Genomic DNA, 17478 nt, shown 5'->3' on the forward strand with positions numbered 1-17478 from the left:
GATCGCGAGATTTTTGAAAGGTTTCCACGGCATTCTTGATCGCAAACGCTTAGTAACACGCATTTTAATTTTTAACAAATGCAGCGCCTACTATGACTGTAACTAAATATCACTAAATAATATATTTATTTATTTCATGAAACTTGAACTATTGAATATCAAATACAAATGAATTTGTTTATTTTATTAAGAGAATTATTTTTTGTGCAAAAAACTGCAAAATACGGCTATCTTCCTTAATATTTGAGCCGTTTATTTTGAAAGTGACCTAACTCCGTTTTTCAATTTTTTACCGGTTACCATGGTTACAAGTACAACTTCATGTTATTTATCAGTGACGCATTTCAGATTGCTTATATTCAGAGAAAATACGGTACATTTTTTACACATAAGTTTTCCGAATTAATTGAATAACTGAGACGTGTAGTTTGAAAGTGGCCTAACTCCATTTATAGTTACATCAAGATATTTACTATTGATAATGTCGGAAAGCAGCGATGAAGGTAATTTCAATTAATTAGTATTTACAAGTTCACCTCATTTTTGGGACAATTGCGTTAGTTAATTAACCTGTACGTTTAATTAATATAAAACTTAAAATTTAATATTAAATTATAGAAATTATTGCACCCATGAGGAAGAACTGGAGAAGACCACTTAGTTCAGATAGTGAAGAAGAAATAGTAATTAATAATTAAAAAAAAGCGAATAAGAAAAAGAGTTATAGAACAATATTCCTCGTCAGAGGATGAAGATTCAAATAACAATGGAGAAAAGATAGATGCACCATATATCCAAAAAGTGCGAAAGATTAAACGGAATTCAGGAAAAAGATATTGCAGTCAAACCGGAAGTATTGATCATGAAAAAAAAATCGAAAACAAAGATTGTGGTAGTCGGAATGCGTGCACAAAAAATTATAATGAAGAAGAAAGAAAGAATATTTTTGAGAAGTTTTGGGGATTGGCAGATTTTAGCAAACAAAATGTATTACTTCACGAAGCTGTCTGTGAAACCAAGACGATTTTTTTTCAATTTGAAACATCTTAAATTATGTTGAATGGACTTGGGCATCTTCAAATTTTATAATGAATCTGGCTGTTAATTTTGAAAGTGGCCCAACTCCATTCTTGATAAGGAAACGCACGTTATTTACTTAATAATTGCCACTATTTTAACAGGAGCTTTAAATTTAACATCCTTAGAAACGCTTAAGCAGTATGACTCCTTAGTATCTTATACGTATATTTTTAAATTCATTGAAACGCAAAACTTTCAATATCTCGATTTGAAGATAAATGGAGTTCGGCCACTTTCAAAATAAGCGGCTCATTTAATACATTGATACAAAAATTCCGAAAAGGGTGTTAATTTAAAGGATGAAAATTCATATAATTGATTATGATAGTTAATCAAGATGGCTGTGGATAACAAATGCCAATTAGCTTAGGATAACAACCGCAATTTTTGTTCGTCATCAGATTTGTTATCTGACGTCATCACCGCAGTTTCCCCTTTTTATTGTGGCAAGTGTCGAGAAACATGACCAACATGACTAAGCATGTTTCGTCACGCATTAAGGGTGATTTTAATGCCGCTACAAAAACTCTAAAAGTAAAGAACGGCCATTAAACTTTTTAAATTTTACCCAGTTACCTATATTTCGTACAGATGGCGTGTTACGCGAAAAAGTTTCAAACTTTTCTTCAAATTATTCGCAAACTTTTTCAAACAAACTTTATAATCAATCAAAATTACCTCAAAATAAACTATTCTTATCTTATATTCAATTTGTTTGATTTAGATTTATATTTGAATGCTTCATTATCAGTTGCATTGTGTTATAGGGCACGCACGTTGCGCAATCGCAAAAATTTCGTGTTCCTGCGAGTGGCGGTAATATCGATTGCAGGACTCGACCGACCCATTTACCTGCGCCGCGCCGTAACACATTCGTCGGCCGCACGCACAAAATGTAACAACAATCGGCCCAACCAGACGCAACCCCCATTCTCAACCGCAAAACGCGCCGGAGTACAAAACCCGCCACAGTTTCCACCCGGGAGCGGCTAAAATGGACGGCGCCAGCGCCGCAAATCGGCAAAACGTCAACAACTCGAACGCAATCTTCTACGTCTCGTTCGGCGTGTGCCTACTGCTCTATCTCTCCACATACCTGATCGGTTCGAACGATGTGGCTGACCAGGCAATACCAGCAAGCGGCCCACCGGCACCGCCAATCGACGCGCCTCCACCACCGCCCGTAATCAAACGGCGCGTCGCACCACCCAAACCGCCGACGACGCCGGCCGCTTACCAACTCACACACCTTCTACCGGCGATGCTCGACGATTACGTTATCTCCGCCGGCGGCTGCTGGCCGACGGACATCGACAACGAGGCGAAACACCGCCCGCCACCACCACGCGCTGCCAGCGGTCGCCAACCGGAGCCGAAGAGCGTGATGGTCGTCTACGTCGCCGTCGCGCTGCTGCTGATGTCGCTCGGCGCCACGCTGGTGGACTTCTGCAAGGCGAAAAGTGAGTTGACGAACGCTAACGATTTGCACGCTAGTAGAAAGAGGCCCGCGTTGACGCGCCGCTGTAGCTTGGCCGATTTGACTGTTTTAAGGCATACGCGAAAGGAGCTGCTGAGGAAGGAGTCGTTTTGCGCCGCCGGCGACCGCGACTGGAAGATTACACGTCCGCCGCTGCGGCTAGACTAGAAAAAAACAAAATACGCATACATAAACAATGCGCAAAATGTTATATGGAGTCGCCGGGTAAGAGACAAACGTTTTCAATCACATTCACGTTTCCGTAGCGATAATAATAAAAAAAAAACCAATCTTTTCATTGAGTAACTGCGTGTGATCAATGTTAGCGATTCCACGTTGGAAACTCCAAACCGATAAACAAATTGGACACGAATCTCGCCACTGTATGTAGTCGGTGTAACACATATGTAACATTATATAGGTGGTGCCGTTTGTCATTTGTGTGTCCCGCGCTCGCTTTCACTCTTGTTTTGTTTTTTTTTAACTGTAGCATTCGTGCTTGCATTGCTGTAAATATTTGCACAATAAATGAATAGTGTTTAATTTCGATATTTATCAATTCAACTTCGACGACTTCACCAGTCGCCATTTGTCTTCATCCCGCAGCAAACACTGAAAAATAGTGAAACTATTAATTATCAACAAACGTCGAGAAAAAAAAAAGGTAAGCACATTTGTCGTTTCACTTGAAACATTTTTAGTTAAAAACACATCCCCTTTCTCGACCATTTTTACAAGGTTTGCGATTTACAATTCTTTTAAAAACTAGTACAGTGTTCCAAGAGACAAATTAAACAATATTCTGGTTAAAGCATCCGTTTGCCTCGAACACGACGTAAGGTAATAAAATATAATAAATAACATCTTCAACGCGAGCGCGCGCCAACATCAAAACATACGAATTTAAAAGAATAGTTCTTTGTTTTTCAGTATTTCATCTTAACATTTAACAAACTAACAAGTAGTTCTCTCGTTATTCTCATAGTTTGCTTGTTTCTCGTATGGACGGTTCTCGATTATTATTATTATTATTCACAATAACACAAAACTCAGTGAGTAATAATAAGAAATGGTTTCATTAATCGGTTAGGAACATCAATCCGTTTTGTGTATGATTTTTTTTTCGTTTTGATTTTTTTCTTCGTGTATTAGCAATCAGAACAATCAAAAATTGAAACCGCCAATGTTAACGTGTCCCGAATAAAGATTAGAATGAATTTGATTGAAATTGATAGCGCAGTCCGTCAATGAAAGATGAGCGAAAACACACATGGCTATTGAATGGCCGCGTGGCAAAGAAACAAACGCTTTTTTTTTCCACCACGCACTCGAAACGTCTCGTTACAAACTAGTTCCTGATTATGTATACAATTCCTATCAGAAATCGAATAGAAATGTGATAATTGACCTTTCGAAGTATATGTACACAACGTACAAATCTATAATCGCGGGGTGATAGTATAATAATGATGATAATGTGTATAAAATCGCACAGATCGCCTATCTTAACTAATTATTGTCATACAACTAAACTTTGTTTCCACGTCCGCGCGTATAAATAAAATATACCGTGCGATCAGTGCGACTTCCGATGAGTTCAAGTGTTGTACATGTGTGTTTGACAGGTGAGTCAGTCAAGAAGAGTGACGCACGCGCGGTTACTCAATACTTGCTCGATTACTGTTTGCTTCACCGTGCGCGTGGCGTCTTCTCACCCACCGACGGTGACTTCGTATGATAATAACGTGAGGACAATATAACTACTATATAAATTTGAGCAAATTATCACAAAGCTAAGCACGCATTCGCATCAGTCACACACTCGTTATACGCATGTTTGCATCCCTTCACAAAATGACAAAATTCCTTACTCATCCGTCTCCGAAAACACAACTAATCTTAGAATAAAGTTGGACTTAAATAGAAATGGCAATATGATGATTTCCAGCAGAAGTACCACCAACGCTGAAGTTTTTGTTGCTTTATCCTACGATGTTGGCGGTATTCTTGTTAACGATCTCTGTATACGATTTAAATAAAACGAAGTAACAACGCAGTATGCAAAAATGTAGTTTAATGGAGACCCACCAGGCATAATTAATTTTCGTCAATCGCAACAACAAATCGAGGATTCCGGCCCGGATGGGTCGCGTGTGCCCGCTGCACTCTATTTTTTTTCTTACCCAAATGAAAAGACATCGAGCGAAGTGTTGTTAGGCGGCGCGGGGTGCGAAACACGCGTAAGAAACAAATAATTCGATCCTATGTAAATGTTGGTGTGTGGGGGGCTGTAAACACATGCAGTGTGCGCGCACGAAAGGATGCGGGGTTTTTTTTTTGTCTTCGATTAAAACTTGGTAAGCTTCGACGCGGTGACGAGCGGATTCTGCTGCTCGATGAGCTTGCGTCCCTCGGCTTTATAGTCGTACTTACAGTCGTGCGACTCGGAGTAGCGGTGCTGCGCACAGAATATCAGCCCACAGCGACAGTTGTAGATGTTGGTAATGTTCAGACGCTTATTGCACTGCCCGCAGCGCATGCGCTTCTTGGTCACCACGGCGGGCAGGTCGCGTTTGATCATGGCGCCGGTGTTACTACTGCTGGTGGTGGTACTTGTGGTGCTAGTGGAGCAGGCGACGCTGGGTGTGATCGGCGGAGGCGGCACATCGGAGGATACCTGCGCTTGGAAATCAGTACGCAGCGTTAACTTTTTTATATCCGTGGCGAGACTACCGACTTCCAGAGATTCTTCCTCCTCTTCAAACTCGTCCTCTACACCACGAAAATAATTCCCCGTGAGGTCCAATCCACTACTGCCAGAGACAATACTCGCAGGAGGTGGGTTACCGGAAGAGATATACTTATCAAATTCAGCATTATAGTAGCCAAAAACATCCTGCTCAAGATCATCGTAGTCGATGTAGTCGTTCTGCACGCGTTCAATATTGCAAGAGTTGCGTTCGGGCACCTCTGGCGATGGAGACTGCGCCAGCGGCGTGAGGAAGTTGTCATTGGAGTTGCGCGACAGGCGGCCGTAGAGCGGACTACGTGCTGTCACACATGGCGGCGGAGGCTGGAACGGTGTGTGGGAGTGCGCATGCGTATGCGCAGCTGCATACCGCGGAATTGCAGGCAGACGGTAAAAAATATCCTCTGGATCATCAGGGACAGGCTCAATCATAGGCCCGAGGCCAAAATCTGCGCCGTCGTAGTCAAGACTCGCTCGTCGCTGATACAAACCAACCTTACACGGCGCAGGCGAGCACGCAGCGGATAATTCCGCCTGATGCGCCTCTTCATGCGCTAAGTCTTGCTCTTGCTCCTGCATATACAGCCCGACTCGTGCCATGCGCAGTAGATGGTGAGGCGTTTGCGTGCTCTCCTCGACCTGTGGATCAAACACGTGCAGATTATGCAGGTAGCTGCCGGATGGGCGAGTGCTACGCGAGCGGTGCTTCTCTTTGAGTGCCCACTCGCCCAGCCCCATATCAATCGTGCTCTCAACCGCCGTACTGGCGTGTTTCGTCGGCGGGTCACCCTTCGCTTGACGCAATGCGCGCAGATGGCGCATGCGTCGCTTCAACAATTGCAACTTATTGGCCATCTCGACATCCTCGGCCATCTTGGCGAACATCGTCTCGGTTTGCTGGGGATCCTCACGCGTTATTCTATCCGTCGACCAAGCAAGAGGAACATGCGGTACATCGTCCTGTTCAGCGCAAGAGCAGGTACAATAATCAGTCTGAACTGCATTATCCACTGATTCAGGCTGTGCTGTTTCGCTAAGTGAAGCGCTCCTGCCGACTGCTTTTTCAACCTTGGTTGTAGCCTTTGAAGTGGTTGGAGTGGATGTCGTCGAATCTGACTGCGAGGACATATCGGGCGGGTATGGCGAGTAGCTGCCGTCCTCGTTCTCAATCACACGTAGCACGTTCAGCCCCTCGGCGTCTTTATACAAAAGCACCAACACCTTCGAGCCAGGTTCCAACCCCTCCGTCCTGTTGGTAATAATATTGTCACTTATATAACATTAACAAAACGCGCATCGGATGGCACAGAATTAAACTACAAATTCAATTATCACGGAAATTTTTACTAGCAGAGACCCTGAATTTTTTTTAGATCATTTGTCACTATTATTGACACGTTTAAAAACAGAAAAAATGTAGTAACCATAGAAATAGAAACGCTACATTTTATGACATTGAATAAACTTGAAAAATGCTTAGGCATCGTGACAAGTAATAAACTCACGGTTGTTTAAAATTTAATGTGCGTGTCAGAACTTACTGGACATTTTCAATGAGCTCCTTGAGGTCCCTGCGGACGACGTGGTGGTCACAGGACACAAAACGACGCGTGGAAATCGGCCCACCGCGGATTGACAGCACTAGTTTCAGAGTGCTTCCATCTTTGATGCCGTGATCATTCAGTATTGCATAGTCATTCATCACTTTCATTTGATACAGAATGTTCTGATGGTGAACTGGAATACCTGAAAGTTTCATTGCGTAAATTTCTATGGTTTTTTATTACAAATTCACGAAATGTCATCACTGACATTACATTTTCATGCATTACTTCATATAATTACAGGCATTATTTTATTTTTTATGATTAAATAGATAAATTGTGTTAAAATGCATTAAATATGATAGACTTGCAGATTTTTGGCACAAAAGTGTATAGATTAAATGCAGATTTGTTGTATTTACCTTCTACACGTTGAATTTTGTTCTTGATGTCGAGAATGGTCTCCGTGGGGTAGACGCGTACATCAAACACAGTGCCGGTGAGTGTTTCGACGGTCACCTCCATCGGCGGATCGTCTAGGGGATCGGATTGACCATCCTCGGACATCTTTTTCGCGCGCAATAAATTACGCTAAAAATTGGACTGACTACAGTAAGGATAGCTGCACGTGAGTGGCGAATCAACAACCGGATGTCACCCGGTTGCGCAGCAACACCGGCCCGGGCGGTGAGCGTCGCAGTCACCCTGGACGGCGTCGTTTGTGTTCGTCACGTGCGAGGAGCGTCACCACCTCCAACAACATTGACTCATCTGCAACAATACAAGATGTCAACAATCCAATCTAATAAAAAAAACCCAACAGGGAGTTGTCACTTTCATAATACTAGTGATAATAATGAAAAATATACTGTTTTGGTTTAATTTATAGGACTTGGTGTTATGTTTAAGGGTTGTCAAATGTAAAAGATGTGAATTTCAAGGCAGAAAAAACCAAGTTGGCGAGTATTAGTCATACCTGCTGGTGGTGTGGTGTGCTGGCGGGTGGCGGCTGGATGCTGGAAGACCCAAACCGCACGCACGCGCGCGTTCAACACGGCATACCCTCCAATGATGCAACGGCGACGGTGACGGCGTCGAAAGCGGTCGCTCCGGGACGCTGCAGCGAGTGCTAATATTATGCGCTGGTCGCGCGCACGCGAATCGAGGACGTGAACGTGAGCGCTGCGCCCTACAAATCGCCGACGACACCGACGGCGATGTGCATGCTGCACTGGCGCGCGCGACCGAGACGCTGGCTTTGCTGGCGGTTTTCGCGGTGCGAGAGCCGCCGCGAGCAACACCTAATCAGCCCGCGATGAACGCACTCGAACACTCGGAGTGGTGATTACACCGATTACACCATCGGGGGTGCTGCGACTGTTTGTCAAAAAACTCGCTCAGATGTCAAGATTTTACGTCTCACGTTTGCTGCGCACGCGCGCTGCGTACGTATTTGAATTGGCTGCAAACAACTATTATTATCGCTTATGTAAGAGTTAAACCTGATTAAAATTATGATTTACGCTCAGCGACGATAAAAATCCAAGGCGAACTAATTAAAATTCACAATTGAGGCACAAAAGTTAAAATATTTCAGGCATTGTTTCGACACTTTCATGCATAGGCAACTACTCGTACAACAATCACGCACTTAGAAACAAATCCGCGTTTGTTTAATAACTGATAACCGCGGTGTTTTCCTCTCTTGTTAGTGATTCGTAAAAGATGAAGGACACAATTAAAACCAGAAACACAAAGCGAATGGCCAATAACTCTATAATTAAACATCAACTCATAGCGTAAAAATGCAGAAAAACAAATCGCAATCAATACGGTTTGTGTACATTCAATTTGTTTAAGTGCGAAAATGTCGCAACAGTCGCATTATTGTGACGTAGAAATAACTATGATTGAAAGCGGAAGTTTTGCTGGAATAATCGCATTGTAAATACAGTTCTACACCGTCACACACCCACGACACTTATATCGTCAAGTTTCTGTCCCTGAAAACGGTACGTTTTTGGATTTAATTTTATATCGTGTCAATTATTTTACCTGTTTATTTATTAATTACCACCTTGCAATTATATTTCGAAATTTGTTGTGATATTACGATCGTATTTTGCGAACAATGACTGATTTATCAAACACATGGTTTGCGGGTGTGTGTGGGTGGACGCAACCTTGAAAGTGTACACTTGGTTGCCTATAGTGAAGTGTGAATTAGTTTGCTGATATTTGAAAGTTTGCAAGTCGCCCGGAAGGCATTTTTTTATTATTTGCGAGGTAATTACAAAGAAAGTATGTTTTTTTAGATAAAGAGGAAGTTGTTGATTAAGAATAATCACGAAATAGTTAATATTGGGTGCGTGTTTTGCGAAATTGGAGCGTTTTTGTCAAATTTGTTTTGAGAAGTTGTAAAAACTTCTTGTTGCGCGCTGTTTTGCGATCTTTTAATAAGTTTTAAAGACTATGCAGGTCTATATATTTTATAAAAACTTTCCTATGGTAATTGTAGCTAAGAAAAATTGAATTTAGGTTAATTTCAAAGGCAAATTCACTTTGTTTAGTGCAAAATTTCGTGTTTAAAGTTGAAAATTTTCAGAAACAATTTTCGAAGGTTTTTACTGATTTTAAGCAAGTTTAATGCATGAATTGTGAAAGAAGAACTCTTAAACTTACTAAAACCGCCGGAAAACTAGTTAGAATAAATATATTTATCCTGTTGGCCTTGGCATCAAATGTATTCAACACAAAGCGCATTTTTCCGCGTCAGATGCAATTATACGAAGGAGGCAAACAAAAAAGGTTGTCGGAATCAGTCGCGAAATTGTTTGCCATTCAATCGAAACCAATTTATTCCAGGAAGTTCGTCATTAGTTGGAGTGCATAAAATCAACATCGCTTATTTAAATAATATGCGCGCCTTGCTGTAGCGACCGCGCGCATACATTACTTCACGAACTCCGTGTCTGCTGCTTTCTAGAAAAGCTTTTGATGTCAATCCGCGGCTGATTCGCGCCGCTCGCCGGCGTAATTATGCGCGATTCGCGATAATTCGATAGCATAACGCGTTAAGACAATCCTTAACCCGGTTCGTTTTCTAGCGAAGCCGTTTAGCTCAATTAAGGTGTTTAGATAACTCGCGGCGGCATTCGAAGTCAATGTCAGCTCAAGGATAACCTCGAAACCTCGTTGTGGCAGAAGAAGCGCGACGTGGAAATGCAGCACAACGCGCCGCGCCGCATTAATGATGAGAGGAGATAGATGCTGGCGGGCAGGAGGAGGCGGTTGGAGATGGTAGGAGGATGCATTGCATAACTTGTCTTTTCCCAGCGTGTGCAGGTGGGATAGCAGTACCACGCCGCTGAAAGACACCGTGCGGCACACGTCGCCGATCAGTCGAGCGCCTCGCATGGCATCGCGCACACTGAGCCCTGAAAGTTCCTCGAAATTCCAGCCACAATGCGACCGCACGGATTTATTATCCTGTTCGCGCTTGCCATCGTTGTCGTCGGAGCTGAAGAATGCAACGATGTCATCGATAATCATCTTGGTACCAAGACACCCTATCGCGTCGTCGGCAATTTAAATCACAATCGGATTGAATATTCAGGTATTTATTCCTGTTTTTCCATAAAATAATTTGCAAAAAATTAAATTTTTGTGAGCAGGTTGTGTGCCGCAAAAAATTTGGATGTTGAGCAGACATGGCACGCGTAATCCCAGCCGTGAATACATCGATGTGATGAAGGGCCGCCTCTCGGAGTTGAAGCGCGCCGTCCTGGAAAGTGACAATGGTAACAACGCCGCCCGCACGCGTCCGCGCAGTTATTTGTAACACTTTCGTTTTTTGCATGCCACAACAGAGCTCATCAACTCCGATTTGCAATTGTTCGAGAAGTGGAAGGTCAATTTAGAAAACGACGACGAGAAGCTGCTGACGACGGAGGGCGCCAACGAAATGGTGCTGCTCGCCGAGCGCATGCAGGCGCGCTTCCCCGACATCTTGTCGAACGTGTACAGCAACACATCTTATCAGGTAAATTACAGTCGCGCGCGCGGTGATTATACAATACCCTTATTATATGTAATGTAATGTAATGTAATGCATGTGAGATTTGTTTCGCTTGCGCAGTTTAAATTCACGCACACCAAACGCGCCAAGAGCAGCGCGCACTACTTCGCCATCGGGCTCTTCGGCAAACTCACCGCGAAGGACGTCTGGTTTCCGGAACCATCGACGAGAGATCCTATTTTAAGAGTAAGTTATTTTCATATTAATTATTTGACAAATTAATGCATGAAATTTAGTTTTACAAATTGTGCAACAAATGGCGGAAAACCGTCAAGAAGAATCCCGATTCCCTCGCAGAGTTGAAGAAGTTCAAAGACAGCGAAATCGCCGGTATTATCGTCGCCAACATGGAGAAGAAACTCGGCCTGAAAGAAAACGCGCTGACTTTTGGTAAGTCTACAAAATATTACAATAAATATAAAAATAATTCACCTACCGGAAGTGGCATGTTGTTTTTTTATGCATGGATGATATTTGCGCATAGAAAACAGTAAATTTCTATGAAATATACAATGTAGCAGTTGCAATAAGAAATAATACCGCGGCTAACGGCGCATTTGCACAGAATTCCTCTCATTGTCTCAGCGGTGGCTTGAGGTCACATAAATTCGAGACGGTCCTAAAACCGGAACGTGCCGCACCATTAAAACAACGGTGCTGCCAGATCAGAAATTTAGGCAGCAGCGCGGCGCTTGAATGAATAAATCGCGGCCGCATGCATCTATGCCGAATAACTTACGCTAATCATTTCCAATTCCAGATGACATCCAGTACATGTTCATCACGTGCGCGTTCGAGACGGCGTGGAGCCGCAAGAAAAAATCGCCATGGTGTACTGTTATCGACCTAGAAACATCTAGGGTAAAAAAAGACGAAATAACAAATCTAATTGCGCTTTCCGGCTGTGTGGCCGCCCGTAATTTATGTTCGAATGCTTTCACATTTCAGTACTTGGAGTATGCGGAAGACCTGAAGTACTACTGGATCGACGGCTACGGTTACAACATCACCTATCGCCAGGCGTGCCCCGCTTTTGGCGACATGTTCAACCATCTCGATGACCCCGAACCGTATCCGCGCGCCGTGCTGTACTTCACCCACTCGGGCACGCTGCTCAAGATGATCGCACACCTCGGGCTCTATCGCGACGAGGAGCCGCTGCTCGCCGATAATATGAATGAGAATCGTCAGTGGAAGGTCAGCAAGATTGACTCGTTCGGCACGAATTTGGCTTTTGTTGGTTTTAAGTGAGTTTTTTTCAAATTCAAATCAACTTAAAACTACTGAGAATATTCGTTGTTATTTTTGTGATAGATGTAAGACAGGTAAAAAGGTGTTGCTGTTGCACCAGGAGCGTATTGTACGCTTCCCATTCTGCCCCGATACCGATCTCTGTGATCTGTCGCGCATCAAGGAGGTCTTCACCGAGAGTCTCGACCAGTGCAACTTCGAGGACTTCTGTGAAACCAACCAGAAATATTAATCCGGGAGGAGATCGAGACGTATTTATTTATTAACTTATTTTGCTATGTACTCACCCTGTATTTTACCGTATACATGAATAAAACCGTGTGCCTTCCTGTCGAGGGTGGCGCTCAATTCGTAATCAAACAATTTTTTAATCAAAAAACCCAAAAAAATCACAAAATTCATTCAAAATAAATTAATTCCTTAACAAAATAAACATGTTTATGTTTGTTGCAATTCCCATGTAGGTACAACAGGTCATGCGTAGGAGGATAAAACATGAAAGAGTCATCGTACTCGCAAGACACGTGTATAAGAACCTAAAGATTGAGTTGAATCGCGTGCGCAGCATCCGATGATGCCCAAATAAAGCAGTAAATGATTTTGAAAGTCGAAAAGATTTGGGCTAGCTAACGGTGTGCGTGAACTTTGCCGAATAGAAAGCAATCATCAGAGATTTCGTCGATTCATCGCGTCGCGCGCGCGCGCGCCTGAAAGAAATGAGTACAGAGCAATTTTATAAATTGTGCTGTTTATTATAGTTTTCATTTCATATCGTCATTATAATCATAATATCATCGTAAAGCATGTTTATAGTAAGGGAAGCGCTTGTCTACAAGCCGAATATGTCATTTCTCCCTATACAAGAACTCGTACCAACAGTCGATCGGCATCGCGAGAGTGGCCTTCCATTTGTTTTTGTTTAAATACTTTCCTCGCGTTTAAATAGTAACTCCTAGTTTTAGTAATATTACAGTCTTAACAGTTATTATTATCATCATCGTCATGTCGTATCGTATCGATTCGTAAATATTTCAGCAATCAAATAATTCACACGCACGCCGAAGAAACCACCAGCTACGCGCGTGTGTGTCTAAGTAGTTATAAATAGCTAAATATATCTCTATATCATTTGTATTTGTTTCGTTTTGTTTGTTTGTTTGTTTACCTTTGGTTTATCATTTTTTGCACAGTCGCGCGGAGCGATGATACCTGACAAAATTAGATTTAGCTGGGTCGCTTGGAAAGAGAGATTGTCCGAGAGATAGAACGAATGCGATCGACATTGGTACTTGAACAACTATACTTGAATAATCTATATTTCACATTATAATTATTATTTTATAGGTATTGTAGTAATTGTTTGTCGAGTTGGTTGTTGTTGTTGTTGATGTTTTTTTTTCTCATTTTTAACGCCGAAAATGTTATAGGTGGCGGAAACCGCCCGCGATTTGGAATTTCGTGTCTTTGTTTGTCGTTTTGTGTTACATCGGTTTTGACTTTAAGGCTTACACTTTAAGTTAATCGCACACTCGTACAATAAATGTTCTTTACACAATAAATCAATGGCATGTTAGTGTTTTGTACTATTTTTATCTTATTAGTTTCGTGTTTGAAGCGTTACATGACTCCGGTTTCGCTGGTTTTGCGTTTTAGACATTTCTTTGATGCCGGGCGGGCGCATTGAAACTTTTTTTTAAGCACAAAATACAATTTTTGATTTCAATTTTAACTTAAACCGAATAATTTCACCGCAAAAATAAAATTAAAACATAATTCTGAGAATTGATTACCATTTAAATCAAAATTTATACATGTATGGGCTCATATCACAGTTTATACCCATTAAAACCATAAACAACAAAAATCTAATTGTTTAAAGTGATTTTTTTTAAATTCTGGGTAAAAAATGTTCAAACCAAACGCGAAAATAATAATTACTTCTCAAATATTCCATAGATATGAACTTTTTAAAGTAAAAAAGCAAATTTCACACTTTTTACACGTCCTGAATGCAATTTAATTGCAAATTTATCAAACATCTCTTCTAAACTCTTAAATACACTTGTTCTACAAGCAATACTTTGTTATGATGCACATTAAAATCTGTTTTAACGGCCCATCCTCCCAGCATCAATAAAAGTTTGTTAAATAATTGTTCATAGCATATGTTTTCTTCTTCAATTTACTCACATTCACATTTCTTGGGGACTCCTCTAAAATTATAAACACGTAACTCTATAGGTCAGAACTGAACGCCTTCCAGGTGGGTGTGTGTGTGTGTGTGTGTGTGTGTTTGGGTCGGGGAAGAATCTGACGCATCGGTATTCCGGATGAGTGTGGGCTTGGATGTTCGCGTAAATATCGTAGAATCAAAAATATCTTTATCGTTTGTACTTGACCGCTATAAATGTCTTTGTTTCTAGTTTTGTTTTGTTTGTTACTTCTTTGTTTTGGTTGTCGCACTGCGTCGTCTTTTGTGTTCGCTAGTCTCTGCTTAAAATTAAGTATTAAACTATTTATTGTTAGTTATGTCTATCATTATCCATTATCCGTACCGTTAAAAGTTAAGAGAAGTTACATGAAAACCTTAGCAATAAGAATAAACAAACTTTACTTACACGCAAATAGACGTAATAATAGTGTAATAAAGGTGAACCTTTCAGGTTCAGATAAATCGCAATCGGGCAACGTTCGTAGACAACAATTTCATTTCTCATTAAATTCAAATTTTCTCATAAGTCTCAATCAAATCTCCATAAATATGCAATCAATAATTTCACTTCTCGTTTTTCCTAAAGCTAGCGCAATATAAATTTTGAAAACATAATAAAGTCATACCAAAACATCAATTTAGATCATTTTGTCGTTCACAGGCAGTTGATTTTGTTCATAATGCACCGAAATTCTTGCGTTTTTTTTGTTTTGTTTTGTTTCTGTGTATGTATTTTTTTTGTATAATTTGCAGAAATGTGTGGACTTATTGCGTTTCGATCGGTGTGTAAATCAGCTCGTCGTTCTCGCCGGGGGTTAGTTAGTTAGTGTATTATTAGTGTCATTTGCTTCGGATTGGTTTAAAGTATACCTGATGAATTGTTTGTTGTCGTCGGAGCGGCAACTTGCAATTGCAGGGTGGGCGTACTCGACGTGCCCTGCTGGGAAAGTTCGGCCTTGACACGGCGCGCGATGTGCGAACGCGTGTGCTTCCGCAGATGATCCTTTCGATAGAATCCTTTGCCGCATTCAGCACAAATGTGCCGTTTTTCACCTGGAAATTAATTTGAATTTTATAGAAATCATCATTTTAAATTAGCGCTGGTTATGGGTACCTGAGTGTATGACGAAATGCAGAGTCAACTGCTCCTTTCGTTTGAAGGCCTTGAGGCACACGGTGCAGACATAGGGCCGCTCCGGATTGTGCGACTGCTTGTGCCGCGTGAGATGGTCCTTCCGCTTGAGGCCGGCGCCGCAAATATCGCACACGAATCGACGCTCGAGCGTATGCCCGACAAGATGCTGTTCCAGCAGTTCCTTCTCGGGGTACGCCATATGGCACTCCGGACAGCAGTACAGAGTGCTGCCATCGAGCGCCGTCGTCAGCCGAATCTCACCCGGTTTCGGGCGCGGCTTCTTCTCCTTCTCCACCTTCTTCTTTTTCTTTTTCTTGGCAGTGGTGGCGGCGGCAGGTGGCGCCGGCGCCGGATTCAGGTTGCCGAGCGTGCCCAGCGTGTTGATGGACTGCGCCCCAGCAGCCCATTCGGGGGGCTGGCGAGCGTGTTACTCAACGCGTTGCTGTTGGCATGCAGCAGGTTGATGTCATTGGGCACGCTGAGTTGTTGCTGCGCGCTGGAGCTCTCCTTTTTGATAGTCTCCGCGGAGTACTTGAGGAAGTGGTGTAGGCTGAGCGGCAGCGTGGAGGCGGGCAGATGTGACAGATAATCAGCAACAGTGGATCCAGGCGTCGCAAGAGATTGCCACGTGGAAGGCATGGCGTTCTGCTGCGTCAGCTGGTGTCCCCGTGCCTCCTCCTTGGCACCTTTATCACCACCCGCCTTATCCGGCTGATTCTGCATAGCAGCGCATAGTTCCTGCGCTAGTTCCTGATGATCATAGCGTTTGTCCTGCTGGCGCACGTTCTGATGCGAGTACACCGCCTGATTGAGATAGTTCGCCGCCTGGTACTTGTTGTTGACCATGTGCTGCTGCGACGGCGTTGCCGGATGGTGCTGCGTGAACGACGGCACCCCGTTCGCCGTGTACCTATTGCTATTCGTTTCCTGATTGCATAGAGCATTGTTGGCGGACGTGTCGTGCGTGAACTTCGCCGCGAACTGATGAATGGTCGGTATCGTCGTCGAGAAGTGCCCGCCGAATGGCGAGAAATTCATGATGGAGAGCGCGGAGTCAAATTATTGCCTGCAACAGCCCCAAACACCAACATCCAGCTTGAATGATTCACGAGCGCAGCAGAAAGTTCAACATTTTCATGACCTTGAATGACTCACAAAGATGACCTTCAACTGACAAACAAATTTTCACACTCTCGCATAAAAAAAGTGGAAGGAGCAATGAATTTCCACGCTGTGGAAAAATGATCGCGCCCATCGACAGGACACATGCATGATATCCTTGATCGCCGCGAGGCAATTAAAGAAGCAGGCATTCCTGCGGCGACTATCCCCAAAGCACTTAACCGCACAAAACTATTGATTTTCCATTTGCAAAACGCCAGCTTACCATATTTAAAATCCTCGCAAGTCCGCGCTTTTCCTGCAGCCGCCCCGTCTACTCCACTGGCGCGCACAGAGACAGAAACACGCACGATTTTCTCAACGTCGACGTCCTTCCGCTACACGATAACACGCACTGCGACTGTGTTTACCTGCTCGCCATTTCGCGTTTCAGAGACTGCGATTCGGCTCGCGCGGCGCATTATCAGCGAAGGAGCAGCACGGGCGCGCAGTACGCGTTCCGGCCGCGGTGGGGTTGGGGCTGCGCGCGTGATTCGCCCGGCTCCAGGGGGGAAGACAAGCGGCGCGCGCGCCCCGACGCCGCGCGAAAGGGTTGCGAAACTGGACGCGGCGCGTGCGAATGCGAAGAAGACACACACACACCACGGGAGGACGACGACACCCCTGGTCGTCGGCGCGCTGGTTCGCGATCGCGTATTGTTGTCGCCGAACAGGTTTGGCGCCGGCGATTCGTAACAATTCGCAAAACGTGCGCGCATCGCCCCTCGCCCCTGCACCCTCTTTTTCGGCGCGCTTGGTCAACGGGTGAAAAATAAAAGCAGCGAAGACAA

The 17478-nt window shown here is 43.3% G+C and overlaps 4 protein-coding genes and 2 long non-coding RNA genes across 9 annotated transcripts; 3 read left to right on the plus strand and 3 right to left on the minus strand.

Moving 5' to 3' along the window:
• The first annotated feature begins 342 nt into the window (after positions 1 to 342).
• LOC135792593 (uncharacterized) lies at positions 343 to 832 on the plus strand. The gene is made up of 2 exons (XR_010548405.1): positions 343 to 503; positions 619 to 832. It is a non-coding gene; the product is annotated as an uncharacterized lncRNA (long non-coding RNA).
• A 1069-nt stretch (positions 833 to 1901) lies between these two features.
• On the plus strand, positions 1902 to 3100 carry LOC135792393 (uncharacterized). Of its 2 annotated transcripts, none has more exons than XM_065303127.1 (2): positions 1902 to 2540; positions 2608 to 3100. In XM_065303127.1, the coding sequence occupies exons 1-2, from the start codon at positions 2075 to 2077 to the stop codon at positions 2619 to 2621; spliced, it is 480 nt and encodes a 159-aa protein (XP_065159199.1). In that variant the 5' UTR covers positions 1902 to 2074; the 3' UTR covers positions 2622 to 3100. The 2 variants fall into 2 exon arrangements, with proteins under 2 accessions (XP_065159199.1, XP_065159123.1); XM_065303051.1 differs by having other exon boundaries at positions 1904 to 2540; positions 2632 to 3100.
• A 130-nt stretch (positions 3101 to 3230) lies between these two features.
• LOC135792068 (uncharacterized) lies at positions 3231 to 8242 on the minus strand. The gene is made up of 4 exons (XM_065302721.1): positions 7827 to 8242; positions 7273 to 7621; positions 6848 to 7052; positions 3231 to 6555 (listed from the first exon to the last, which is right to left on the minus strand). The coding sequence occupies exons 2-4, from the start codon at positions 7415 to 7417 to the stop codon at positions 4905 to 4907; spliced, it is 2001 nt and encodes a 666-aa protein (XP_065158793.1). The 5' UTR covers positions 7418 to 7621; positions 7827 to 8242; the 3' UTR covers positions 3231 to 4904.
• Positions 8243 to 8612: 370 nt separating this feature from the next.
• Positions 8613 to 9008, minus strand: LOC135792526 (uncharacterized). Its single transcript, XR_010548383.1, has 2 exons — positions 8906 to 9008; positions 8613 to 8853 (listed from the first exon to the last, which is right to left on the minus strand). It is a non-coding gene; the product is annotated as an uncharacterized lncRNA (long non-coding RNA).
• On the plus strand, positions 8771 to 12542 carry Mipp2 (Multiple inositol polyphosphate phosphatase 2). Of its 3 annotated transcripts, none has more exons than XM_065302819.1 (9): positions 8771 to 8862; positions 10187 to 10466; positions 10525 to 10650; positions 10720 to 10892; positions 10989 to 11114; positions 11165 to 11318; positions 11689 to 11789; positions 11877 to 12175; positions 12243 to 12542. In XM_065302819.1, exons 2-9 carry the CDS (start codon positions 10316 to 10318, stop codon positions 12409 to 12411), a joined length of 1299 nt encoding a protein of 432 aa, XP_065158891.1. In that variant the 5' UTR covers positions 8771 to 8862; positions 10187 to 10315; the 3' UTR covers positions 12412 to 12542. The 3 variants fall into 3 exon arrangements, with proteins under 3 accessions (XP_065158891.1, XP_065159023.1, XP_065158964.1); XM_065302951.1 differs by having other exon boundaries at positions 8781 to 8862; positions 10196 to 10466; XM_065302892.1 differs by lacking the exon at positions 8771 to 8862 and adding an exon at positions 8966 to 9136.
• Positions 12543 to 14603: 2061 nt separating this feature from the next.
• LOC135790296 (zinc finger protein 444-like) lies at positions 14604 to 16881 on the minus strand. Its single transcript, XM_065300520.1, is given in 3 exon segments — positions 14604 to 15444; positions 15506 to 15925; positions 15928 to 16881. Coding segments are annotated over 3 exon segments (1251 nt in total). The 5' UTR covers positions 16565 to 16881; the 3' UTR covers positions 14604 to 15250.
• Between the last annotated feature and the right edge of the window lie 597 nt (positions 16882 to 17478).

This window comes from Atheta coriaria, unplaced genomic scaffold (assembly GCF_025399875.1).
Source record: "Atheta coriaria isolate IRGN ID8LTWV9N9 unplaced genomic scaffold, Caltech_Dcor_3.1 hic_scaffold_1_pilon, whole genome shotgun sequence".
Lineage (NCBI taxonomy): Eukaryota > Metazoa > Arthropoda > Insecta > Coleoptera > Staphylinidae > Dalotia > Dalotia coriaria.